This window comes from Aspergillus caelatus (genome assembly GCF_009193585.1).
Source record: "Aspergillus caelatus strain CBS 763.97 unplaced genomic scaffold BDV27scaffold_73, whole genome shotgun sequence".
Classification (NCBI taxonomy): domain Eukaryota; kingdom Fungi; phylum Ascomycota; class Eurotiomycetes; order Eurotiales; family Aspergillaceae; genus Aspergillus; species Aspergillus caelatus.
In genome coordinates this window covers 63,748-88,683 of record NW_022475336.1, presented here as the reverse complement: position 1 = coordinate 88,683, position 24,936 = coordinate 63,748, and the positions used below count along the sequence as shown (strand labels likewise).

At 44.6% G+C, this 24,936-nt stretch overlaps 8 protein-coding genes across 8 annotated transcripts; 5 read left to right on the top strand and 3 right to left on the bottom strand.

Moving 5' to 3' along the window:
• Positions 1 to 630: 630 nt before the first annotated feature.
• Positions 631 to 1,614, top strand: BDV27DRAFT_106622 (uncharacterized protein). The gene is made up of 3 exons (XM_032064412.1): positions 631 to 1,222; positions 1,274 to 1,460; positions 1,518 to 1,614. Exons 1-2 carry the CDS (start codon positions 822 to 824, stop codon positions 1,341 to 1,343), a joined length of 471 nt encoding a protein of 156 aa, XP_031928294.1. The 5' UTR covers positions 631 to 821; the 3' UTR covers positions 1,344 to 1,460; positions 1,518 to 1,614.
• A 2,839-nt stretch (positions 1,615 to 4,453) lies between these two features.
• On the top strand, positions 4,454 to 6,697 carry BDV27DRAFT_127277 (RING-H2 finger protein). The gene is made up of 4 exons (XM_032066732.1): positions 4,454 to 4,877; positions 4,947 to 5,352; positions 5,410 to 5,950; positions 6,013 to 6,697. Exons 1-4 carry the CDS (start codon positions 4,611 to 4,613, stop codon positions 6,377 to 6,379), a joined length of 1,581 nt encoding a protein of 526 aa, XP_031928293.1. The 5' UTR covers positions 4,454 to 4,610; the 3' UTR covers positions 6,380 to 6,697.
• A 4,506-nt stretch (positions 6,698 to 11,203) lies between these two features.
• BDV27DRAFT_171791 (uncharacterized protein) lies at positions 11,204 to 11,816 on the bottom strand (the record flags this gene model as incomplete). Its single annotated transcript, XM_032075688.1, has 4 exons — positions 11,204 to 11,467; positions 11,516 to 11,599; positions 11,658 to 11,686; positions 11,810 to 11,816. 4 exons carry the CDS (start codon positions 11,814 to 11,816, stop codon positions 11,204 to 11,206), a joined length of 384 nt encoding a protein of 127 aa, XP_031928292.1.
• A 358-nt stretch (positions 11,817 to 12,174) lies between these two features.
• Positions 12,175 to 12,773, top strand: BDV27DRAFT_106582 (uncharacterized protein). Its single transcript, XM_032064411.1, has 2 exons — positions 12,175 to 12,366; positions 12,475 to 12,773. Exons 1-2 carry the CDS (start codon positions 12,335 to 12,337, stop codon positions 12,725 to 12,727), a joined length of 285 nt encoding a protein of 94 aa, XP_031928291.1. The 5' UTR covers positions 12,175 to 12,334; the 3' UTR covers positions 12,728 to 12,773.
• Positions 12,774 to 15,954: 3,181 nt separating this feature from the next.
• On the top strand, positions 15,955 to 16,928 carry BDV27DRAFT_157122 (fungal specific transcription factor domain-containing protein; the record flags this gene model as incomplete). Its single annotated transcript, XM_032072444.1, has 3 exons — positions 15,955 to 16,125; positions 16,186 to 16,275; positions 16,332 to 16,928. 3 exons carry the CDS (start codon positions 15,955 to 15,957, stop codon positions 16,926 to 16,928), a joined length of 858 nt encoding a protein of 285 aa, XP_031928290.1.
• A 1,177-nt stretch (positions 16,929 to 18,105) lies between these two features.
• BDV27DRAFT_157121 (cytochrome P450) lies at positions 18,106 to 19,816 on the bottom strand (the record flags this gene model as incomplete). The annotated part of the gene is made up of 4 exons (XM_032072443.1): positions 18,106 to 18,265; positions 18,318 to 18,484; positions 18,554 to 19,663; positions 19,727 to 19,816. 4 exons carry the CDS (start codon positions 19,814 to 19,816, stop codon positions 18,106 to 18,108), a joined length of 1,527 nt encoding a protein of 508 aa, XP_031928289.1.
• A 1,716-nt stretch (positions 19,817 to 21,532) lies between these two features.
• On the top strand, positions 21,533 to 22,722 carry BDV27DRAFT_157120 (uncharacterized protein; the record flags this gene model as incomplete). The annotated part of the gene is made up of 4 exons (XM_032072442.1): positions 21,533 to 21,612; positions 21,669 to 21,986; positions 22,087 to 22,482; positions 22,605 to 22,722. 4 exons carry the CDS (start codon positions 21,533 to 21,535, stop codon positions 22,720 to 22,722), a joined length of 912 nt encoding a protein of 303 aa, XP_031928288.1.
• Positions 22,723 to 23,581: 859 nt separating this feature from the next.
• On the bottom strand, positions 23,582 to 24,689 carry BDV27DRAFT_171790 (uncharacterized protein; the record flags this gene model as incomplete). Its single annotated transcript, XM_032075687.1, has 2 exons — positions 23,582 to 24,418; positions 24,471 to 24,689. The coding sequence occupies 2 exons, from the start codon at positions 24,687 to 24,689 to the stop codon at positions 23,582 to 23,584; spliced, it is 1,056 nt and encodes a 351-aa protein (XP_031928287.1).
• Positions 24,690 to 24,936: the final 247 nt, after the last annotated feature.

Below are 24,936 nucleotides of genomic sequence, written 5' to 3'. Positions count from 1 at the left end.
TGGAACCGTGCTACTAATTTTGGCCCAGTTCGGTATGGTTCTCTTTTTGTTCTGTTTCTTTTTAGTCTACCCTTTTTGCCATGATTTTCCTTTATTGATCAGTTTTTTCTTTTCTTTTCTTTTTCTTATTGTAGATTCTGGGGGTGGGAACAATCTTGAGAGCGGGTCTATTGCTAATTAATGGACGTTTTTTTTTTTCTTCTTTTCTTTTCTATTTTTCCTTTTTCTTCCCCTGCGGTTTTAGATATGCTTGTGGGCCACCCGATCTGTCAAATTAATATCCATCTCTGTTCTTTGTCTGTGCTCCCCGTCTCTCCTTTTTTATTTATTTATTTTTTTTTTAAATTATTTATTTTTTTTTTTCTTTTTTCATCATCGTTTCTTGTCCTCTCCTATGTACCCTTCTCTTTCGCTCTCACTCACTGTGCGCGACACTAATCAAACCAGATACCCACCTTCAGGATTGATAACCATGTCGCTTTCCCTTGTCCCTTTTCTTTAAAAAGATCATGACTGGCATCTGACCGAGTCATCAGTGACTGATACCTGCTGATCTAGAGGGGTTTCAAGTTCTCTGAACAAAAGCCGACTAAAACCGCCAGATTGGTTTTAAAACCCTCGCAACCACTTTCTTTGTTAAGATGCATACACTTTCATGCATCCGAGCCTTTTCAAACCATCCCTCTCATTTTCTTTTTCCATTTAGTCTTCCCGGGCATATCTGGTTGGTCGCCCTGGGGGAGAAAGAGTTCCATCAGGTTTAGTTCTGGACTGTACCTTACCTTCGGTCCTAACCTTCCTTACTAGTAGTAGCATAGCCCATGAATCCCATGCGACAAGAGCACTCCATTGAACATTCCCGGAAATGTCACCACCCTCACCATGGGATTCATCATCCTGTCATCCCACAACCTTTAAGTTTTTTTGATGATCGTGTCGGGGTCTGGGAAGCAACCTACACACGGACCAAGCGTTGCTGTCATGGAGGGTCGAGACTCATGTTTCCCACCAATCGTCGTCATCTGATGGGGAATCCATCAGTCCACAGAAAGCTCGTTCTCAACCATGCCAAGACTGGGCCGTGTGGATTCTCTCTTGACTCTGGCATGTCTTCTTGCAGCCGATGCAGCTGGACTATCAGACGCCTCATCCGATCTCTGATATCCGTGCCTCAACCCAGTGTCCTTCCCTTTAAAAGCCTCCCACTGATTCCAAATACGAGGTGAGATAAACAACTGCCGAAAGGAAGAAGAGCCTGGTAACCTCGCTCCAGACTTTCCCTCCGGTCGATGAAAGCGACCCCGGAAGATGTCACACAAACAACTTCCCAGCTCTTACTTTAGTTCACATTTCCTAGTCGCCTCCACTGCTTACGGCATCATTTGCAGCGTCTCACGGACCTCCTCCAGACCCTCTTTCAGACAGGTCAACTGTCAGCTCTGCAGGCCACATTGACCTGTGTGGGTTTCATGAGTATCCCGCTGAACAGCAGCAAAGTCCTGATCACGGGGTTTTAGGAGTCCATAGTATCCGGATAAGGTTCAATGTGTAGTATCCACACGGCCTGATTGGGAACCCGCTGGATGATGCCATGCATAAGAAGGAGTTATATACCGGGTATGTGCGGTAGATAGCGAATATTCGCGGTGTCCTCCTACCGTGTTTGATTTGTCTGTGATGGCCTGCAGACTGTTGGCGATACTTACTCGCCCGGGATGGGATATTAACTGGAACCAAGGGGAAGCGGCGTTATGACTAAAGGATATGCCAGATCCCGAGTTTTGCCAATTTCCGGGCATGGACTTAAGTCCGTCACCAGGTCAAGCAATCAAAGACCCAGGAGAGACCCGTGAAAGAGCAGCTTTTCGGAAATTACAATGTTCAGGGTTCTTTTCTCCGAGTCAAAGTAAGGTATCTCATCCGGCAAGTTACATTGTTAGACCCTAGCCAAGCTTTGGATATTCTGGGGTTGTTGGCACGGGAGTGAAATGTCGGACGGCATGCAGAAGGGAAGGCGTTGTCACACATGGATTGTCACTATGTCGCTGCTTTTGCGGTGAGCAATGGGATTGTGAGTGTTGTCCTGGAATGGTCCATTCGCATCAATCGGTTAGTAGTTGTAGCTGTGGCTTGTGCATCGCCCTAGTTGGAGTTGCAATATTGTTGACCTATTGTATCACCATATCGACTGCATAGATTGGTTGTGATGCTTGTTCCCTTGTGTTTTCCTCTTTTCCTTTCTCTTTTCTTTTGCTTTTCTTTTTCTTGATTTGCCTTTCTTGAAACGTTGCAGTGTTTTAAAGTCCGGGCACAACAGCGTACTAAACAACCTGCGGAGCCTACAATTATAAATTTCTATCGACTCACTACTAACTAGTACCCGCGACGGCTGATTCCTAGGACCCGCACAAAATGAACCACTAGATGCTTTTTTTCTCGCTACAAGTGAACTAGCATCTCTTTTTACCCTCGCAAATGACCACCCGCAATTGGACTACGTCTCGAGTCATTAACAAGAGAAACTGTGATTGCATGGTGAGATCGTCAACCCGGCGTCGATCAATCCACCTCAGACAGGGTAAACCCCGAGCACAAAGCAACTGACAGGGACTAGAAAGCAAGCCGACCGAATCATATCCTAGAGAAATGGAAAACTAAGAGATCCAACCATTTGGATACTGGGACGCAGCATTACCCAGTTAGAAATCCGCATCACGCAGGTGGTGATCCTGTCGGATGCGGAAGGTCGATAAACATGCAGAGCCCGAGTGTGGAGATTCGCCTGCCCTCCGATCGCGGAGGCGTGCCACTCCACATGCGGAGAACCCGCAGTCGACAGGACATTTTTTTTTTTTTTTTTTGGGTTTTGGTTCTATGTTCTGTAAAGATAATGATATACTTCGTACATGACTTGAGATCAAGAAGTTGGGGTAGAAGGAATCACCGGTCGTGTTTTTCTGAATTCAGGCACCGGGATGGTGAGGCTGTGTAGAATAATCCATTATCGGGCTTACCGTCCCGTCTCAGCCTCGAAGTGGATTTCCGAATCAAGCTTGTCCACGTTGGGGTTCAGTGAACACGAGAGAGGTGGAATAGTAGTTCTAAAATCGGACATACCACATCCCCAGACACCAATTTGCCAGCTAATTATTTTTTGCAAGCCATGGCACTGGGAACGGCATACCATGGTATGGCGTCGAGTCTTGGTGGTCGAGAAGAGCTGTCTGCCAGCGGATCAGCTGTGCGGAGAGTTTGAAGGTTGGACCGTATTTTGATAGATGACGCAACTCATTGCATTCAAATCAGGTGCTTTTCGTTACTTTTTTTATATATTTTTTTTCTCTCTCTTTGTATTATTCGCATGGTCTATCTCCACCCTTTTAAGCAATTCAATGGACATTGTTCGACTTGGGTGTATTTCCCATAGGTTGACTGGGCGATAATCCTTTCTGTCTTGGCCTGAAAAATGAGACAAGATCGGCCAACATGTGACGTCTATTGGCCCTAAGCGCGAGAAACCGATGGGACTAGAGAGTACTTACAGTACTGACCGGAGTCGTACTTAGTAACTCCCCCGCATCTTGTGAAATTTTTTAACAATCGAAACCGGAAGAAATTCAAATCTCATCGAAGAAGATCAAAAAGAACCTTATGTGGTTATCTGGATGGGATTACAATGGGAGCAAGAACGCGATGTGGGATTGATTGGACTGGACCGAATGCATGTTCTGTACTCTGTCTGTACCTCGGGTTCCTCTCTGGGCAAATCAAGTTCGAAGCCCAAGCAGATGATGATCCCCTTATCGTTTTCGTATTGTCCAGACCGACTTAGTAACGTAACTCGATTAGTCGTCCGGGAATCCATGGTTCCTCGTTCGAATCGCCGTATCAGTCATTGATTATGAGTTCCTGAAGTTACTTTAACCTTTTAGAATAATTATTATATCTACAAGCAACGACTTCTCTCTTTTCTTTCCCCCACTTGCTTGAGTACACTCGACTGGATTGAGTCCAATATATTTGGTGTTCCCTTTAATTTCCACAGGCGGTTTCATCGGACCGTCCGGATCATTTTCTGACAGACTTGCCTTTTCATCCAACGGATTCATCACTGCAACCCTAAGAAGGCAACTCCACCGTAAAGTCGGTGGTTGGTCCCAGAGGGTCTCTTCCCCCCCTCTGACATAACCCCCTCTCGCTCTCTCCACCGCATCTCCAAATTTCAACCTCCCCCCATCCCGTTGTCGGTGATCCATCCATCCGCTTCCATTGATCCTTCTGCTTATCGATAGATTCCACTTTTTTCACCTCCAAATCTTGTTCCCCGGCTATTGCAATTCATTTTTGTTGGAACCCCCACCGTCACGGTGCATCAGACCGTCATTGATCGGCTAGTATTTTCTTGTACCTATCTATATTTTTCTTTTTCCTTTTTTTTCCTTTTTTTTTTTTTTTTTTTTTCCCTCTTCCCTTCTGTTATAGGCGCTCGGGATCGGTGAACGCAGAAGATCCGGAACTAAATGATCTCCTGCGCCCCATAACCTCCGCCATATCCGTAAGCCTCGTCATCGTGGGGAAATCCATTCGCTCCAGCTTGGCTTTTTTCTTCGATGGGGCCCATTCAGGACCCTTCTTTTTTTCCTTTCTCTTTTCCCTCTCTTCCTCTCCTCCTCCTCCTTGTTTCCTCTCTATCGACTACGATCCTCGCGGTAGACTCGTCCGGCTGGTCTGTGGTGCCGTCCAACAACTCCAGGGATCTTTCGTGGGTAGGAAAAGCCAGATTTCACCTGGAGAGCGCCCAGATTCAGCTTCCGTCGGGCGTTAGCATTACACCGTTGACAACGGCCTTGGTCAATCTCGACCAGAGTGAACTGACGGTTCGTGCAGCGCTGCGTGGATGAACCCAGCACCCTGAATTGATAACACTGACGGTGGTCCCCGCGTAGAACTTCAAGGTTACGGGTAACCTCGTGAATGTGGACGATACCAACTCCATCTCATTGAACACGAGTGATATTGCCCTGATCAGTTGCGACCAATCCGCCTATCCCGGAAATTTAGATGCAAGTGAGACCGTTCGCAACGTCATTACATCATCGCACCGTGCATCGGCGATTCTTTTGTACAGTTCCGAGGTGCATCACTGTAATTACACCGCAGGTCCCAACGCCAACGGATACATCAACGTTTTTACGTTAGTGAATCCCACTCTCGCGAAGGTTGTCACCAATCTCTCTCATTCTTCCACGGGGAACGGTTCGACGAGCATCAAACCCGACATGTCATTCACGATGTCCGGGACGCCGCCCACCTCCGGGGATTCCGGTGGGGCGACGGACAGCCCTAATACTGGTATGAGCATTTCATGTCAGCGCATGCATTCCCATGGCGGCTGACCTTGCATCACAGCTATGATTATTCTGTATAGTATTACAGGTATCATCACGGCGCTCTTTCTAGCCATCATCATTACCGGCGCGGTCCGGGCTCATCGTCACCCGGAACGGTACGGACCTCGATATACAGCGGGGCGTCCACGGCAAAGTCGAACGAAGGGGATGGCAAGGGCGATGTTGGATACAATTCCGATTGTGAAGTTCGGTAATCAACAGGATCCGAAGCTGGATGCCGTCAAGGGTGACGTGGAGATGGGCTCTGAAGATGAGACGGGTCGTCAGCCAGATTCTACTCAAGAAACAACTACGGTGCACGAAACGAATCCTCTGGCGACTCCTGCTTTGGCGGTGACGAACAATACCACGACCGAGTCTACTACAGAACAACAAACGAAGCCGACGGAATCCACGGATCATCCGAACTTTTCGTGCCCTATCTGTACCGACGACTTTGTCAAGGGACAGGATCTGCGTGTCCTCCCCTGCAACCACCAATTCCACCCGGAGTGTATTGACCCTTGGCTGGTAAACGTATCGGGTACATGTCCTCTTTGGTATGCTTTCCCATCACTTCCCAGAACAATAAAACTATCGCCATCGCTAACAAAAAGTCCAGCCGGATCGACCTCAATCCCGCCCAACCCGAAGGCGAGAATGAAAACCAAGAAGGCGAAAACAACACGGAGACACAACAAGAGGGCACAGCCGAACCAGCCGCAGAGGAATCGCACCACCGACACCGCCGCCTAACCAGCTACCTGCATGGACCGCTGAACGCGCGCCGGATGCGTGAAGCCACCGTCGAAGAGCGCCTGGCCGCGCTGCGTAGCGTGCGCGAAGAAAACCGCAACAGCATCGAGAATGAAGAAGAACGACAGCGACGTGGTCGACTCACATCACGCCTTCGTGACCGATTCCGCATTCGCACTCGACGCCACGGCGATGACGGCGAGCAGCAGCCGTCCGCATCAACATCTACCTAGTACATAAACCAGCCATCTACAACTGTTTATATTATGATGGTACTTGTACAGTCGACTTTTGCGTTTATTTTTGCTTGCATGGTGGCCTTTTTTTCACATTTAACATTCTCACTCTCCTTCATGTCCATATTTATGTCTATGATTTACGAAGCACGGAACCACCAACGAAAGGCACGGCGATACAGGCGTTAGGAAACAGGATATTTCACAAAAAGAAAGAACCGGATTCAAGACTGGATCGATTTGATTTTGAGGCAATTGTACATCTTGCACTGTATATCTTTTCTATTTCACAAATAGGTATATATACAAAATCCACGTCCAGAGTACAATACACAAACTCACAACCCAAGTATGTACATACATACATACATACAATAGTAGAAAGTAACAACAACCGTTCGGCAATCCCCCGAACCCAAACCCAAACCCACCCGATAAAACAAAACCCCCCCAAAGAAGAAAAAAAAAAGAAAGAAAGAAAGAAAGAAAGGTAAACCAACAAAAATGACCCAAGAAAGCAACCAACACGAAAAGGAAGTGGAGCAGCCAAGCCCCAAGTTCCAACTAAACAAAAAACAACGATCCCATCGGGTTCCGGAATCCGTTTCGCATTCTCTCGCATAAATTGCCTTATTCGGAATCTCCCCGTGGGGTTTCGTTTAAAAATGCGGGTTGCCTTATGTACACAATTTTCTTGTTCGCCTTGGCTTGCGGATGAATATGGAAGGTTGTGCCGTAAATTGACCTTAACCTTTCCTGGTTGGATTGCATTACATTTGATGACCGTGCTTCGAGGTTAGTTCGGAGTAGTTCGGTACCTAACTACTTAGTGAGTTAGTAGTATGGAGTACATGATTATGATACGTATCATATGCAGCTCGGTAGGTCTAGTAGTAGTAGTAGTAGTAGTAGTATTGGGTTTACCTTATGTATGTACGTGTGTCTATGGGGGTTAAGGTTAGGTTTATTGGGACTGACTGACTCGTGTAGGTAGTTGTATATGCTTTTGAAAGAGGGTGGGGGGGGGAAACTGATCAATATCTGGTTGTGGATTCTTAATTACTACTGCATATGTCGATGTGTGTAGGTGTGTACTAGTACTAGTAGTAAGTACTTTATCTATCTATGCACTCGGTATGGACGTATGTATGTATGTATGTACCTACTTTCAGTAGTGACAGGGCGATAACCCAGAGTCGTGCGGGGGTGTGACTCGTGAGTTAGGGCTAAATTAGGCTAGGCTAGGCTAGGTTAACTAAACCAGCAAGTACTAGGTACATACTAAGGCGGACCTTAGTAGTCGAGGGGCGGGTTATTATCCTATCTATCGTACATACCATTGTACCTGGGGTTGAGGGGTTATGTAGTGAGTACTATTGGCAAGTGGCTTATCGGATTTATCAGATAATCTAGACTACAATACGATGGATATGATGAGTAACACTTACAGATCATCAATAAGTTGAAATCTAAGTTCCAATAAATAAATCCTCTAGGCGAGAATGATAATTAATGTAATTGTTCTTCGTATCCCTATTACTACTAGGACATACCGTATACTGTATTAGTATAGTCGGGATCCCAGGATCACTGGTGTAAACCTATTTCCTCATTCAGGATTAGGGAAACGGTTAGTCAACATGACATATCCTTCTCTGCAGATGATCACTATCTCTTTGAGTGTTTCCGCGCTTGACCTGCCGCGAGGTAATGGAGAGTGCATGTGCAGATCCGGGGGTGAACGGTCCGCCGCACTAGTACTTGGTGTGTGTCAATCGTCCGTGGTTGTACTCTAAGGCCGATTATTTCCCGTTTGAAGTTTCTCATGTGAAGGTGATCTTCTCTTCTGGGTTGTTGGACCTGATATCCCTCTCTTGCAAGGGGAGCGGGGTTATGGGAGCTAGCTATATGGCGTTTTGACTGTTCAAATGGTCGTGCTTTTTGTGGTAAAAGGTTTCTGGAGGCATGATGCTATTTCATTTCCTCATTGTATTGCTGGGCAAGAGGGGAAGAGCATGGTTATCGTCTAGCAAAAATTATACATATATATAGAGTGAGTGAGTTTTGCATTACACCCGAATACAGCCCCCATTCAGGGGCTCTTCTCGGGTTGTCAACAGCCGAGTAGTATACATTCGAAGCAGCTCTCATTGACATTTGTGTTATAAATATATGTATGAGTATATGTATTGGAAATCTCAAAGAGATCTGAAAATAACAGCAATTTAGTAGACTATTTTCCTCTTTTCTCTGATCTTATACGACTGATTATAAGATTGATCTACTAGTCTATAAAGACTGCTAGATATAAACAATACAGTCTACTGGATACATTAATAAATATTGTATACAAATGTAGAATTCAGCAGCGGAAATATATATTGGAAAGATATTCTAATAGGAGATAGACTATCAGAGTTATATGAGTAACAGATATTCTGAGTATTATAATGGGTTAAATTCAGTGGAACGGTTGCCCTTCCGTGCTTTGCTGGAACAGGTTGTGCTGTTTGGTTTACTTCCAACAGCATGACGTTTACTGTTGTCCCAAACGCACCGGTGGTGCAGCTACTTTAGGATTTGGTATCCTCTTGGTTACTGATAATCAGTTAATACAGGCATTGTATATTTGTCTATTTGCTTATCGAGCCTTAACTAACACAACTTGTAGAAGCAGAGATAGATTCACTAATAAACAGATCGATACTATTATAACCTGTGCCTTATGTATGTACCCAGGCACTGTCTATCTCTTCAAATTATTGAAGCCGACGGCAGTGTCTCTTGTATACAGAACTATCCCAGCCGGTATCCGCCAGCAATTGGAGAATATGGTGATGGGCCTGCTGAATCGAAGCGCAATAAACTGTGTACTTGAAGAATATCAGCAAGTACTGGCTCTTTAATGGACCTGGGACACCTGGGACACCTGGGACACAGAGAAAACGTAATTCTCCGCGGACGAGAGTAAGAACTAAATTTCTTGCCACAGCAAGATCTCCATTCAGATACACGGCTGAGTTATTTTCTCTCCACCTTCCCGACGGGTGACTCGGGTAAAATGTGGTCTAGAGGCCGTGATTCATATAGAGCCTATAATCAGATGGTGTCATTGGCCTGGAGCAGGATTAGCAGCTCTGGATTCTATAAACTACCGTCCATCTGATAGTGTAGAAATCGTTATGGCGAACGAGAAAAGAGATTATCTCACAAAAGGTTAAACAGCCTGCCCACAGGTAACAATGTACTTTATCTAAGCATTTTATACCATTCTCCAACAGGGAAGTGGAGAGAAGGTGCTGCTCTGCTCCTCTATATTTGTATAACAGTAGAAAATCCGGCTTCAGACTATATGACTACAAGGCTATTAAGGACCGATATTGATAGTGGCGCAACAAGGATATAAATCAGGATATGACTAAGAGAATGTAAAGGGCACAAGTACTGTAGCACTTTATATCAGAAATCTATCTTATCTCTAAGAGTTATTGAAATTAGTCTACCAGGACAGTAATATGCGCGAGTCTTAGAATCTAATAATCTGTATAGGCTCTATGCTATACTCTTCTGCTGTTGGGTAAAAGAAGCTTTTCTGACTCTGAAAACTTTGAATTATATTCAACTAACTCAATATTTGGATGAAGAAACTCTACTTTTTACTGTCTACGATGCTGTAGCAGTTACTTGTAACTTGTCTATCCTATACTTATAGATTGACACTCTCTGTATAATCCAGGATTCTGAAGAGGACAAAGTCAGAGATATTACAAGGATAAAAGATATACATATATCTTTAACTCTGACAATAGTCGCTGCCGTTGCAGAGAGTACCTCTAAAGAATTTCTCTACCCCTCGGGTAAACCAGGAGATTCTTCACACTATTCCTGTTCGGATCAAACCCAACATTTTTGGCCGCATATCTATCAATAAACTTGACGCCGCATGCTATAACGAGCAACTTGAACCCATTGCAAAAAGAGCTTGAACTATACAAGAGCAGTTATTGAGCAATCGCACGCTCACATTTACAACACAGACCATGATGTGGAACATGCCATGAGGATATCAAGAATTTTGCCAACTCCTTATATTTTCCGCATGACCTTGATGCAGGTTATAATTCCAACGATGAAAAGTACAGCCTCAATCTGCACTCTTTATTTCTTAATCCAGAAGAGGCTTGTGCTAATAAGGAAAAGTCTCTAAGTTGCTGGATGCGCCTCGTCACAACATATTCAATCAGGAATACAACAAGATTGATGCTGCGAGGTCTTACTAGGAAGGCCTGGTATAAACCTTCTATGTCCAATATTTTCTTGCTTCCCAGACACACCCATGCAAATCCCTAACGATGGCCCTCGAAAAGAATCACTGTCGAAGAAGCTTTGTAAATACATCTGGACAATTTCAGAGTAAAGTATCCAGATATGGATCTCATCGGAGACTAATTACCGCAACATCTGTGGCTATCACTTTGGACAGAAAAATGGATGATGGAGTGAAAGGGCTACTCCTTATCAAAGACGAAGCCGAGAGCCGTCGTAGTACTAGTAGTAGCTATATATTCAGAAGAATTGGGTTTCTTGAGAGGGGAAGGAATCTCGATTTCCAATGTGAGACAAATACCGAGATTTCTATATAGGTAAATTATTGTTCAATACAGAAAGACGACGTTTAGAGATTATTTCAATATCCCGGCAACATGATTACATATTCTTTCCCAACCGCCTACTCCGTAGTTCTATCGTACTCTACGGACTTCATTCATGAATTGAACTTCAACTGAAACAAGCATCAGGAAAGCATCCATCCTAAACTGTTCATTCTGGTTTCTGCATCTTCCCATTCGCATTATTGATTGGTTGGTGCAGAGGACTATCTATCATTTCCGGAATTTGGAGTTTCCTGCCACTAAAGCCTTTGTTTGCATCTTTGTCGGCATTACTGGCGCTGGGAACCGGGGCATAAGGGCGAGAAATGCTGGCACGTATAGGATGGGCTGTGCCAGTTTGAATTGCACCTTCATCAGTCACTCTATCGGCTGTAGAGAGAGCCAAATCACCCGAGTCAAAGTACCTCCGTTCCTTGTATTTGTCAGCAGCTGCCTTGGATTGCCCTTATTAGAAACATACCCTAGACTGTTGTCTGAGCAGTCCTCCTCCATGAGGCAGCCTACCATAAAGGTGGAGTCGGCCTTTCTCATCCTCGGCGAGAGTCTAGTAACATATTGGTATGGTGCGCTAGGTATTCAATGATAACGGGGAATTGTCTGACTTGGGAATGGGGTTCTTTATCCTGTCCCGCTTCCATTATGATTTGTGTCACGTATATAGGTAAATTTTGCTAATCGCAGAGGACAAAAAAATGATGCAGATTAATATTATGAACTATATTCATTGCCACTTAATATAGATGCCAGTGTTTACGTCCCATGGATGAGCAGCCCAACCCTATCATCATGTCATCATTTGCCTTCCCATCCATAGAACGTTAAAACCCTTTAAGAGTTAAATATGAAAAGTCACATGTCGGGGCCTGAAAGACAGGCAGAGAACTTTAGGAACACCTGTATGAATTAGTGAACCGTATCGTATCACTGAAATTAAGTGGATTGAGAAAATTATACATTAGGTCATAATTGTTCCCCTAGACCTAAGTGCCTATCCTTTAACTTTTAAACAGAAAAATAATTCTCAGGTCGCATATTTGTTGTTCCGACCGAGAAATATTTTGGAGAGTGCGTAGGTATGGGTCGCCTTTACCACCCCCCCCCCCCCGAAAGAGAGTAATACTTGATTAAAAAAATATTATAGTCTTCGAAAAATCAACCTCTGTCTCCCACTGATGGCTCCCCTATGTACTTTTGTGTCACATTTTACCAACCCTTACGGTGACCGAGATACCAAATAATATTTCCAAGTCGCAGAAAAAGTAACAATCTTGGAGCAATAATGGTCCAAGAGAATCACCAGAGCTTAGGAAGGTAAACAGATCCTATCCTATCCTATCCTATCCTATCCGAACCTTTATTCCAATACATCTATGAATTTATAGCTTAGCTAAAAAAAAAAAAAAAAAAAATTCTTCGCAGCAATAGTAACCTATCCAACGAAATTAATGCCAACCACAATAATCAGATAGACCCAACTGCAGGCCCTCGAAGCCCTGCTGCCACCGCTGAAAATGCGGATTATTACCGTGAATTTCTTACTGAACTGGTGGACTCAATACGAAATGAAGATCAAGCAATGGTAGCTCGCATTGTTGGTCTTATACAATCTGGTGCACCTCAGGATGAGGTTCTTGGTGCGGTCCGGAGCGCAAATCGTCAGTGCGAAAAATGAGGGTATTCGCCACGGTTCTGCGTATGGAACTGTCTAGCTGCACTTGATTTAGGCTATGGATGGTTCTTTATGATGAGAATTTATCATCACTACTGGGTAGTGCCAATAAATGTGACAAGTTCTAATGTAATGAACTCTTACTGCCAATATCTGCCAGTGGTATTCCTTTATAACGACGGTCAAGCCTCGGTTCATAATCATACAAAAACGTTAGCTAGCTATTGTGTAGATATCTTCCCAATATGTTCCTACCTGTACCTCACTTCGACACCCAAATAATGATCCAGTATAGGAACTATTTGACTAATGCTTTTTGTTCCTATGAGACCGTCGAAGCATTTCTAGAAAAGGACCGTTCTCGGATCAGGGTGCACGATAAATATAGACAATCCCTAACCGTTGAAACCTTTGAAAGCAAAATGTGTTCTAGAGAAACCGTTGGTATTTCTATGCCGAAACTAGTTATGAGTACATAGAAAGTTATTCTTGGTGTCCCTAAGCAACTACTATTATCTCCACCTGGAAGAAACCGATTACTATTGACATCTTGTGGACAGTAATACCACTTCAGTGGGGTAGTACTATTAGGAGATGAGCTCTAGGCCAATGATTCAAGAAGCTGATCAAGAAAGAGAAAAGCCAATAAAATCCCACGTTTCATCCTCTGTAGACTGCGCTAGCCATATATCACCTAAATAAAGCAAGAAGAAATACGTCTCCCACTCGTCTTTTCACACAAATAAGTTATCAGGTGGAGGCTGTAGAACCCCAGAACATCAGCATTGGTTGGAAAGTCCGGATAAGCTTGGTAATTATATTGAAATCCGAGAAGAGCCTGGAAAGAAAGATTATCCATGACTTCTTTGACAAATGGTTTTTTAGCAGCCAATTCTGGGCTGTCTGGTTATCAGTATATATCGTCTAATCCTAATTGGCAAGCCATTAACTCTAACAATAGGATTTATAAAAGGTTCGGCCTTTGTCCTTGGCATAGCGCTGTCGAATTCCATTGGAATCTCTTAAATTACTCCCACCACTTCCAATAGCGAAAGGAATTTCCTGGACTAGATCGGTGCAGATACCATCCACAGAAAGATATTATCTTGCCTATTACCAACTTCCTGTAGGAAAAAGGAGTTAATTTCAATATAACACCACGGTCACAGACATAACAGTAGATCTGCAAAGAGATTATTAATCTATATTAGCTTTCAAAACGGCTCAGAACAGATAAGAGAATACTGTCACTGTCAGCACTCCTGATATTGTTATTGTGTCACTTCGGCCATTACTTTCTAGGTCAACAAAGGATACTAATACAAATCCTGAAGGCGGAAGACAAGTTAGATAAGAATTGGTTACTCTGGCTGGCATTCGGCGCAGGTCTCAGCTCAAGCCTCGGCGACCCGTACAACTTCTGCACACAAGTGGGTGAATCCAGAGAGAAGACTTTCACAATTTCAATCAAAGATGTTCAGTTCTCCGACTATTTTATAAACTTGGCCCGTGCTGTTAATAATTCAACTTCAATTATTCTCCAAAATAGCAATTGGCTACTTTGTTTATTCATTCCCCGTCAACTACTTGTTCCTTATTAATCCACAGATATACAGATTATATAGGGCTATAGCTCAGCACCCCAGTATCTAGAAAACTTTGTGAAGAAGCCAATACTCTAGTACTCTGGGCAGGAGATCTTAACTGAATTGCTGTAGTATCTCAATATACCTCTGGAATCTATTTTAAACCATTCAATTACTATCACACATATAATGCCACGCTTAGCGGCGCTATTGCTGCCTCGGGCTTGTGCAGATCGTCTAAGAGTAATACCGGAATATGCAACCAATCCCACAGTAGTCGGTCAATTTGTAGAGATACCCGATGAGACTGCTGCGACTATAGACTATAGTATACACGGAGCTCAGATTGCGATATTTCAACTTATAGATGTCCAAGAGATGCGGAAGAAAGATAAAAAACATTTTATTACTAGTTTCTTGGGCTTCTAAGATATGGTGAAGTGGGCTCTTTTAATATCGAGGGACTTTCATAGTAACAGTGGGATACAATTACTGATCATTCTCAAGTTGCATTATTTAGAAGTATGGGCATTTAAGAATATTACGTCGCTGGAGTTGCAGAACCCTAGCACTTCAAGATATCAGCTGTGGAGATATAAAAAACATGATAGTGGAAGTAATGGCTGGGTTATGGCCTACGAAAAGAACATATCGTCAGTCCTAGCCCGCTTATTGGTTTGTTTTATCGGCGGTGACAGGTGTTACGCGTACTACAGTTACAACTATCGCTGAACATGCTCATTAAACGACGCTGCTCTTCTACCACCCTCAGTGATATGCCCTAAAATTTATAAGTCTACTTTTTCCAATTTACAGCAGACAGTCAAATACTTAAGTATTTCGCGCAGAACTCTCGGCTACTATCATATATATATAGGAAAAAAAAAAATAGCTGGGACGCATTCATCCTGGTTTGACAGCTGGGCCGCCATCTCGCCAGGGAATAGAAACCATTTAGCTATATCCTCTTGTCCGGCACTATATATGGCCACCAGTCCAAAGCCCCTGAGTTAATGCTAGTATTGAGGTAGTGGATCCGATTATTGTCATTCTGACCGTGGCAGATAAGGCTCTGCGAACAATAGCTGGGGGTTTTCGGGATAGTGTCGCTGCCGGTATTACCAGGAGAAGGGACTCTGGCACTTTATTCTCAATATCAATTAAGGATATTTCGCAGATATCCACTTTCATACTGTAGAAAATGCATAGATTCGTCTATAGTATTAGTAGTTTCCACTATTGGCAGATGCTTGATGATATCACAGGCCCACAAATTCATTAGCGTAAATGGTCCAGGCGGCGGATCTTAGTACCGACTACTAGTACTAATCAACATTAACCCTACTTTTTGATTCAATAACTTTCCAATTGGTTGGAAGTTAATGCCATCCCATAAGCACGGCAAGAGCTCCACTATCTGAGCTGTTATATGAGGGAAAAACTGTTGTCCAAAATGTTGAATTGGAAAACCCCTCTGCATACCTTAACTAGTTGAACAGAGTATTCGTTATGTAATTATCTACGCGCCAGCCTTGGAATATAATTTATCGTTCCAATCACTGATATCTCGGACAAAAGATCTGAAAGGAAGCTATTTTGTCAACCTTCTTACATTACCAGTGAGCTAATGATGGGATCCAGAGAATGGCGTTGGGTATTGGAAACAGATCCTACCGTGAGCTCGTCCTCGATGCAGCTACCGCCAGAGCAACTGGAGAAGACCAGGCACCCTTTATCGGGGACCAGATCGAATATATCGTCGCAACATCCTTCTCCCTGCGTTTCACGTCCTTCAAAAATTCCCATCCCGAGATTGTCAATCCATAACGTGGTTGCGGTTAGACCACGCGTTAAGAAGGCATGTAAGGAATGCAGAGACCAGAAGACCAAGTGCGATGGATACCAACCGTGCAGTTGAAAGTGATGCCGGAGGACGAGGAACTTATCGCTCGAGCTTTGGCTGAAGTACACTATCCTTCGATGGACTATTCCTAGTGTCCAGCCTGCTAATATGTTTCAAGTTTTCCCCCGAATCCACCGATACAGTGACAGATCACGGCTATTCCCAATCTGCGAGAGAGGACCTCCGTTTGGGGGTAGAGTACGTACAAGAAGACTTCCACAGTAATGAACGTTTGCAACGCATTGGATTTATTGGTGGTCCTTCTGAGATGTCTTGGGTGCGCGACCTAAACCGGGCAGTGGAGAAGGATACCGAAATGCTTAATGCAAACACTCCAGACCAATCTCCAAGCGACGACCCTCAAGCTCTGAGTAAGGTGAGTTATTTCCTAGACGACCAGAAGATGACTATTGATGATAACATTGATGTTCACATTCGGTCTTCTGAAGATATTGCAGAGAGGCTAGTCTGTCTATATTTCCATACTATACATCCTTCATACTCCATCATTAGCAGATTATCCTTCACGCAGCAGTTGGAAAGCTATTACACGAAACCTTATTTGCGGCCAACAAAAAAGTGGCTCGCAATTCTGAATCTAGTTTTCGCCGCGGCGGCCAAGCTCGCACACTTTAGTACCTCAACATCTGGTGCAAGCCATGGAAGCCCCTATGGTGTACTTCTCCCGGGCTCAGAGACCTATCTTTACAGGTAGTCAATTGATTGACCACCCCGATCTTCGGCAAGTCCAGGTCGAAGGTCTCACTACGTTTCTATGCATGACGCTTGGCCATATCAATAGGCACGAGGGTGATTCCAGTCTTTGCCGTTGGTAGATTACGCGGTAGACCCTTAACTTACAATGTTACAAATCATGGAGAGCATGTGGTGTCGCGATCAGGTCGTCCATTGCTATGGGGATTAACCTTCGCAGTGAGAGTAAAGAAACTTCAAATATTTCTAAAGAGATCCGATACAACAACAGAGCCAGCATCCAGCACATCCCTATATGGAAAATGGTATTTAATTAAACCCATTTTCTTCCAGTGCAGCTTCTTTAGTCTAAAGGCCCCTCGTTTGACTTAGGATTGGTATGATCGGGACTTTCAACAACAGTGTTCATGGCATCGATAGCCTGCCGGAGGTAACTCGTCGCATTATCCTCTGCTTTGGGCAGCTTTTTATAGATAAATGAAATATTACCGATATATTATAACCCGGTCATCCCTTGTATCCCCTCCATTAATTACCGCATGTAGGCTCCGAATACCTCTCTCGTACAGTTAGGTCATTATAGGCCCCCTATTCTCTTATGGCTCGCGCCTACCTCTCTGTAAGCCGTGTTATCCGGCACGATCTCCTATAATTCAATGACAAGCTCGAAACAAGTTCTAAAGCTTTTAAGCCGTCTTTGTAATTGGTAGATTAATGGCTGTTGAATGTGTGTCTTGTGTTTGAGAGGGAAAGACTTCGAAGCTCTCAAATGTTCGTTGTGGTAGTAGGTCATCATCAAACTCTTTTCCATGTGCTTGTGGAACTAATTTTGCTGACTTGTCTGGGGATTAGGGTTAAAGGCGGTTTATATCTATTGAGAAGTTTATAGCTATTCAGAGTGGGAATGGATAAACGAGCGAGTGCGCGAGTTGTCCCTTCTTCTTGGATATTGTACTAGTAAGTGGATTTGTCTCGATTATTTATCCTTTCAATACTATCTTAAACTAGGTGATAGTATAGCGTACTCTTTATCGTAACCTACCTTATAAAGTCCTTACTCCACAGTAACCAAATCACAACGTCGTTGACATTCATCCATTAAAAACAGCCATCAAGAGATAAACTAACCACATCAACCCTAGGTATAAACCCCTAGGCTTCTCACCCAATTACAACCTTTACATCCCAGCCCTAGGGCGCAGCCTAATATAAAGACACGGCTTATTCCAAAGAATGTACGTTTCCTGCCGATTCCAATTCTCACTCCTCTCATCCAATTCCAAGTCAAAACTGTACAGCACACGACTCAGAATAAGACGCATCTCAGCGTTAGCCAAACTAAAAGTCATTAGCGAGATATACAGAAGCAGAAGTAAAACGGAAGACGTACTTGCGTCCAATGCAGTTCCGGGGCCCGAAGCTAAACGGTTGCAACACTGTTTTACTATCATTGGCAAAGCGAGAATCTCCAAGGAAACGCTCTGGGATGAAGGATTCTGGCTCTGTGAAGTTTGATGCTGAGTGGAAGGCGGCGAGGTGTGGGATGGATACGATGGTCTGGATAGATAAGGGGGATATGTTAGTATTTGGTTTGTGGGGATTATCTAGAGGTGGTGCTGAACATACCCCTCCGGGAACCCATTTCCCAGCGATCATATCACCCTCTCTATCGACAATTCTGGGTAGTCCGGTAGGAGCAGGCGGGAAGATCCGGAGTGCCTCTGTCAACACGGCATTGAGGTATTCGAGTTGATTGCAAGCAGTGACAGTGATATCCTTTTCACTCGCAAACGACGCCCTGATTTCCTGCTGCAGCTTACGCAGAACCCGCTCATTCTTCACAAGATAGTAAGTAACAGCCGAGAGTAAGGTCGCCGTAGTTTCAGAGCCAGCAACAATCAGTGTGCTACCGTTGGTAACCATCTCCTCGAAACTCATTGCCCGTTCAGTATCCTTCTGTTTCAGGATATGTCCGAAGAAATCCATCCGGTCGTTTGACTTGTCGAGTCGACCCTTGACCTTCTCCTTGGTGAGTTCAATATGCCAATTCCTCCCATTCGCTATGCGCGTAGGGGTAATGAGACGAAGCAGATATTTGGAACCGGGAAAGCGTCTCGCAACGTTTCCATACGTGCCGTATCGGATATTACTGAAGATCATGGAGACCCATTTATGATACGCCGAGTTCTGCAGACAGTTGAACGGTTCACCAAACGCCAGATCCCCGATGATATCGAAGGTTGTAAAGTTGTACCATGAAACCATGTCGAGGGGTTTGCTACCGGCATCGCAGTGCTCGTGCAGACGCTGGATCAAAAGGTCGATGTAACCGTTGACTAGCGGCTCCTGGGCACGCAACGAGGTCTCGGAGAATGCGTGAGACAACGTCCGTCGGAAGCGAGTGTGGTCTTCATCGTTGGAGAGGACGATGCTGGGAACTCCGCCTGCTGTGGGTGGATAGTAACGGACGTCTTTGGGCTTCTGCTTGTGTCCGGGTCGAGTGCCGTATATTGTCTTCCAGGCCTCACCGTCGATGAAGGATAGTTCGTTGGGAGCGATGCGGACTACTTCTCCATACTTTTCGTGTAGGTCCTTGATAGATTGGCCGATTCGGCCACCGAGTAAAGCCTGGAAATAAGGAATTCGTGTAGCCGCGAACGACTTCGGACCGGGGAACTTTGCCAACGGATGAAAGTAAACGTTATAAATAATAACTGCGAAGAGGTAGAGAATGCTCTATTTGGCTCTGCTCAGCAACCCGATTCTTGTTTTCCGTTCATTACTGCAGAGCACACTCACCAGTACTACACCCAGTCCGAGATAGAACCCAACAGCTCCCAGAGGCGAGCTGAGGGATCCTGAAAAAGGTAGGAAAGAAAACAAAGTCATCTTAAATAATCAAGTCATTTGTGTAATAGTTGAGAGAAGCTTCATATCCAGTCTCCATCATAGTATTTATATACCCTCTGATTGTTACATATCGGCATAAAACTGTTTAATGCCGGACAGGTCAGGATAATAGACGTGAATGCGGTAATGCTGAAGAGAAGTGAATACGATGATCGACCGGTAGAATTTGCCGATTCCCGTCAGTCAGTATTTACTATGCGGGCAAAATGAATTATTATTTTACATTGCTTCGAATTATGCATTGATATGCGTATTCTGTGGAGAAAAAGGTGGGGAAAGTTACGGCAGCTAAATCAACCACCCGTTTCAAGGGGGCCACGCACGTTATTCTTATATTTTATCCGGGCTTGAAGAATACCGAATATAGATGTAGGTATTTTCTATACTAATATAGTTTCTCTTGAACTATTGCAATCTTTTAATCTATCCAATGTCCCCTATTCGAACTACTCGACCTATTCAAACTTTTCAGCCAGGTCAGATAGGTCATAAAGCAGGCGTAGGTCGTCACACCGCTATTAGGTCAAATCCTGATGGTCATCACTCAAGTGTACACCTGCACTATCAGCTGGTATGTTCCACGGAAGAATGGAAAACTTTGTCTGATTCAACTAATTACGGCGATTGGCTATCTATCATATGTATAACTGAGGATCATGTGATGAGTAAGGAAACGTAGGGGTCACCCCGTTATAATAGCCTAGGTAGATTAGATAGGTCAGGTAGATCAGGTCGGTCAGATAGTGAAGTAGTACGAGGACTCTATAAAGCCTGCCCCAAACTGGGGGGGAGAAGGGTTTGGGTTCAGAGGTCACAATCCAGCTTTGATTTTGGGTTTAATATCTGAACGTGGCGCCGGTGATGGGAACCTAATAGGCAATCCAAGTACTCTGAGCAATCTATTATATAGGTAATCCAGACAGTTTAATTAAAAAAAAAAAAAAAAAAGGCAGATATGCTGTGTATACCAGATAGACTAGGTATTACGCATGTGGTGGTAATATCTAGTCCGTGGCCGTTAGTATCATTTATAAAAATCTCATTTTGACCAGGTGGTTCAATTTATGCTGCCGTTGAAAGGCAATACCAAGCCTGACTTGTAGTTCAATGGCTTCACAATACTATGTTGGATCCACCGTCTCAGCGCTGAAATGAATGAATGCAGACAGAGAAAGACTGCAAACATAGGGGTAACCTTCCATTCTTCCTGTGTCTTATGAGAGAAAAACAACGTTGTTCATCAATCCTCTACAGCAAATAGTTTGTTCAGGTGGACCGTTAGTTTATAATTCTGTTGCAGATTTAGACTGAAGCCACAGCCCGGAGGTCAAAGATAAAAACTTCCCAAGAAGTGACTTTAACTATAGCTGTGCCATGGAGGTGTATGTCTAGCCAAGCCAAGATCACTAATCTATAGAGAGAGGGGGGAAAGAGGGCTGAAACAGCTCCCTAGCCTAGCTGTCTTTGACAGACTAGAATCACTCACTGGAGGACAAATGACGTGGGTGGGAGGTATAATCCAATCACTTACCTAGTGCCTAGTTACTCATATGACGTTTCCCTACAGAGTCATATGATGAGGAAAGGACCATGGCAGCCTGTTTGATCTTGTTCGGCTTATTCAGGGAATCCTTGCGATGTATGCTTCGAGCACCGATATGTGTTGTAATGTTCACAGGGAGTGTCCGGACCATCATGTGGCGAAAGTCTGGTCTGAGACACGACGCCGATATTGGTAAAAGGGTGATGAACTCTGGGCGGAATGATCTGACGTTGTATGTATATTCTCTTACCAACAGTAAATCAATCTACAGATGAACTATGACTGTAGCGGATATGAGCGGGAAAGCGTTTACCCACGAGATGAACCTGTACCCAACTTGGCAGAGGGTTCTGCGAACGATCGGTCGCAAGAAATGATGATTTTCGACTGGGAGTTGCCATCAGTGCTTCAGAGATTGTCCTCCGGTACAGATGATCCAGTCGGGAGATATCCGGGTTCAAATTCTATCACTCTTTCGGCAAAGGGTGATTATGTCGAGATGATGACCTGCCAGCAGTACCGAAAAAGCTTTCACCCAGACAGGGGTGTCAAGCTAGTGGAGGTGATCATCAATGCCCTGAGCTCTCCGTCTGATATCAATGGCAGGTACTTTCACATCACGTTGCTTACACTCTGGTACTGTTACCCCACAACTAGCGGACCGAGATATAGTAATTCAGGCAATGCATGACCGACTGACCATCAGATCCTCCAAAATGGACCCTCAAGTCAAGGACATAGCAGTGTGGCTGTATCTCACATTCCGCACGCCAACAAAGGGAGGTACCGTCATGGATTCTACGGGCTCGTTCGACGGCACCCACTTCACAATGAGTAAAGCTCCCATGTCGTCCCCAGCGTGTTGGTCGAAGCTATTCGAAGACGCAGCCGTTGTCGTAATGCCCGGTAAAATCTTCTCAGGTGGGCTGTTGAAGATGAGCTTTGGTACCATGATCCAGGTTGCTGCTGTGAAATACCCTATTGGTGTAGACAAAGGATTGGTTCTCATGGGCTACTCGACGGCGTTAGTGCCGATTGACACCAACGCTAAGGGTCAGGTGATATGGCATCTTGAGGTTGCTTTCATGATAGGCAGCTTTGGGTATGTGAATTACAGGAAATAAAAGGATCCTGGCTGCAGAGAAAAACGTTAGAAGGGTTTCAGACCAAGGAAGCCTTGCTAGGCTGGTGTACATCGGCGGACGTCAGCATTGATACGGAAAGTCTCAAGGTCGATATGAGGTGGCCAGATGTCAAGGTCAGGCCTACGACGGAGCAGTTGGAAGGGGCCAATCTGCAGTTGCTGGCTCAGTCGGCGGCATTCATCCAGATCGAGATATAAACTCTAGTGAACAAGCCTGTGAACCGACTGGTCCTCCAGTCCAAGGCGCAGTATCCCGGGGATCTGAGATGCAGGGATTCAGCTAGGCTTCTAAGCTTGGTGATAACCTATCATTTCGGTATGGTATTATTGTAAACGATGGTGACAAGGGAGTCTATTGGTGAAACTTACTGCCAAAGAGTTTGATATGTTAGGGCAGAGGTAATAGAAATTTTCGCCTACGTGCCTTTTCAGGGATAACATTCATTGCAACGATAGTAATGCACCGCACAGGATACAGGTGACACTAATATGCACTCGTAATATTCGCTTGTGGCTTGGTAGTGGGGTCAGAAGCAACTGAAGTCTGAGCCGTGATGGAACTAAGACTGCTGGGGGATACCAACCGCTCAGATATTGCCATGTATCTTAGGCTCGCACGGGTCACTAGCTATAGAAAATGAGCAGTGGGATCTTGGTCCCAGGCTTATCTCTTGGCGGGGTCTGTAGTATGTATACACCATAACTGCTGATCCTTGAGAGCCAATGTGCAAATATTATTGCAAGGAGACCGGTTGAGATAATCACTGACAATAGAATCGGACTGACTCATGAGTTGATAAGCTCAGCTTTAACACTTGAATCGATTAACTGTTTCCTTGAGATTTCTTTTTTCTTTTCTTTTTCTTTTTCTTTTTTTTTTTTTTATTATCGTTGCACCGCATTTGTCGATAAATATAAAGAGTTGCAGTGTTGAAGGATCGTCCCGTGCTTTCTGCTTGTGACTAGTTGGGATGATTCTACCTAATGATAATAAGAGGAGAAGATATAGCCATATTAAATTTATTTTATCGGTATAAGAATATTAAACTAGCGACGTTCAACGGAGTAGCTTAGCGACGTCTATGGATTGGAATAATGGCGCAAATCGGTTTATTGCATCAATTCCTGTAGCATTAGGTCCCAAAACCCAATCATTAGGGGCATAGAAATCATTATGAGCTTCGATATCTATGAACGAAGGGTTAGGCAGAGCACAAACATGGCGTGTGCCCTGCACATTCCCAACATCGTGGGCATCCTGGACGGTTTCGTGAATATCCGTGTCGGTGGGGAGGCTCTTTTGATCATTATGGTCGGACTTGTCATCGCTCCTCTTTCTCTTGTGGTTTGTAGATGGAATGTGGTAGACTTGAACAAGCCTCTTATCAATGAGATTCTTGTCATCGAAATACAAACGGTGCAGTGTGGCTAGTTGATCGATCGTTGTCCGGTCAAGTGCATAACAACGGGCGCTTCCTAATATCGCGATCCCTCTTCGAATGGCAGCCATAGGATGCCCGTGCCATACCTTAGGGGTAGCAAGGACTTCAAAAGTGCTGGCAGAGCTGCACGTGGGAAACAAAAAGTCTTTCAAAAAGTACCCCCGATATAGTCCTCCGACCGCGTCGTGTGACACTACGCCTTGGGAGGCAAGATGGTCACGGTACTTCGCAATAGTCGGCACTGTTCGGTCAGATAGACCTACCCCCTGGGCACGCCGGGCCTGGTCTTCCATTTCCCACTTGATAAAAAACGCTAAGTTGGTTGGTAGGAACACCCAGCACGGGTCGGAAGAACGGTCGAAAGCACTATGACAAGACGGACAAAGCGGAATACAGTTGACCGCTGTTTTGAATGAAAATGGGAATAAGCCAGCTTGGATCCAATAAGGGGCCTTGAGGCTGGTTAGCCAATGTAGGAAATGTATGAGGATATTATACACATACTTGACCATCTTTTTGTGCAACCACGTGGGCAAATTCAGGGTCTGGGTTTGCACAGCTCCAACAAGACGCACCAGACATGCGCGCAGCCTCGAGCTTGACGGTCTCACTGAACGCGCTTGAGATATCTGTCCGAGGCTGTGAACTGTCATAGCGACGAGGGGAGCGGGAAGGGGACTCAGACGGAGGCATAAGAGCCTGGTCGTTCGATTTGCCTGCCATCATTAGCTGCTGGTGGTGGTGGTGGATGGATTTCTGGAGCTATCTCACCTCTGTAATAAACGGCTAGTAGTTAGAATAAGTTCGTATAGGGCAACAGCTATTCATCTCAAAAGCGACTGCCTCGCAAGCTGAACTGTCAAAAGGGGGAAGGAGTATTTCGATGACTATAGCTCAGATCCACGTAATTCAGTCGTAATACATTCGAACCGCTTTGTCTCTTACGTGACATTGACACCTTACTAGTCAC

Bases quoted from the DNA above. Each gene is read 5' to 3' on its own strand.
- BDV27DRAFT_106622 (XM_032064412.1), top strand. From the start codon at position 822: ATGAATCCCATGCGACAAGAGCACTCCATTGAACATTCCCGGAAATGT. The intron at 1,223-1,273 runs GTGAGATAAACA...ACCTCGCTCCAG, and splicing joins CCACTGATTCCAAATACGAG to ACTTTCCCTCCGGTCGATGA.
- BDV27DRAFT_127277 (XM_032066732.1), top strand. From the start codon at position 4,611: ATGGGGCCCATTCAGGACCCTTCTTTTTTTCCTTTCTCTTTTCCCTCT. The intron at 4,878-4,946 runs GTTCGTGCAGCG...GTCCCCGCGTAG, and splicing joins TCGACCAGAGTGAACTGACG to AACTTCAAGGTTACGGGTAA. The intron at 5,353-5,409 runs GTATGAGCATTT...CTTGCATCACAG, and splicing joins GACGGACAGCCCTAATACTG to CTATGATTATTCTGTATAGT.
- BDV27DRAFT_106582 (XM_032064411.1), top strand. From the start codon at position 12,335: ATGGTCCAAGAGAATCACCAGAGCTTAGGAAG. The intron at 12,367-12,474 runs GTAAACAGATCC...AATTCTTCGCAG, and splicing joins AATCACCAGAGCTTAGGAAG to CAATAGTAACCTATCCAACG.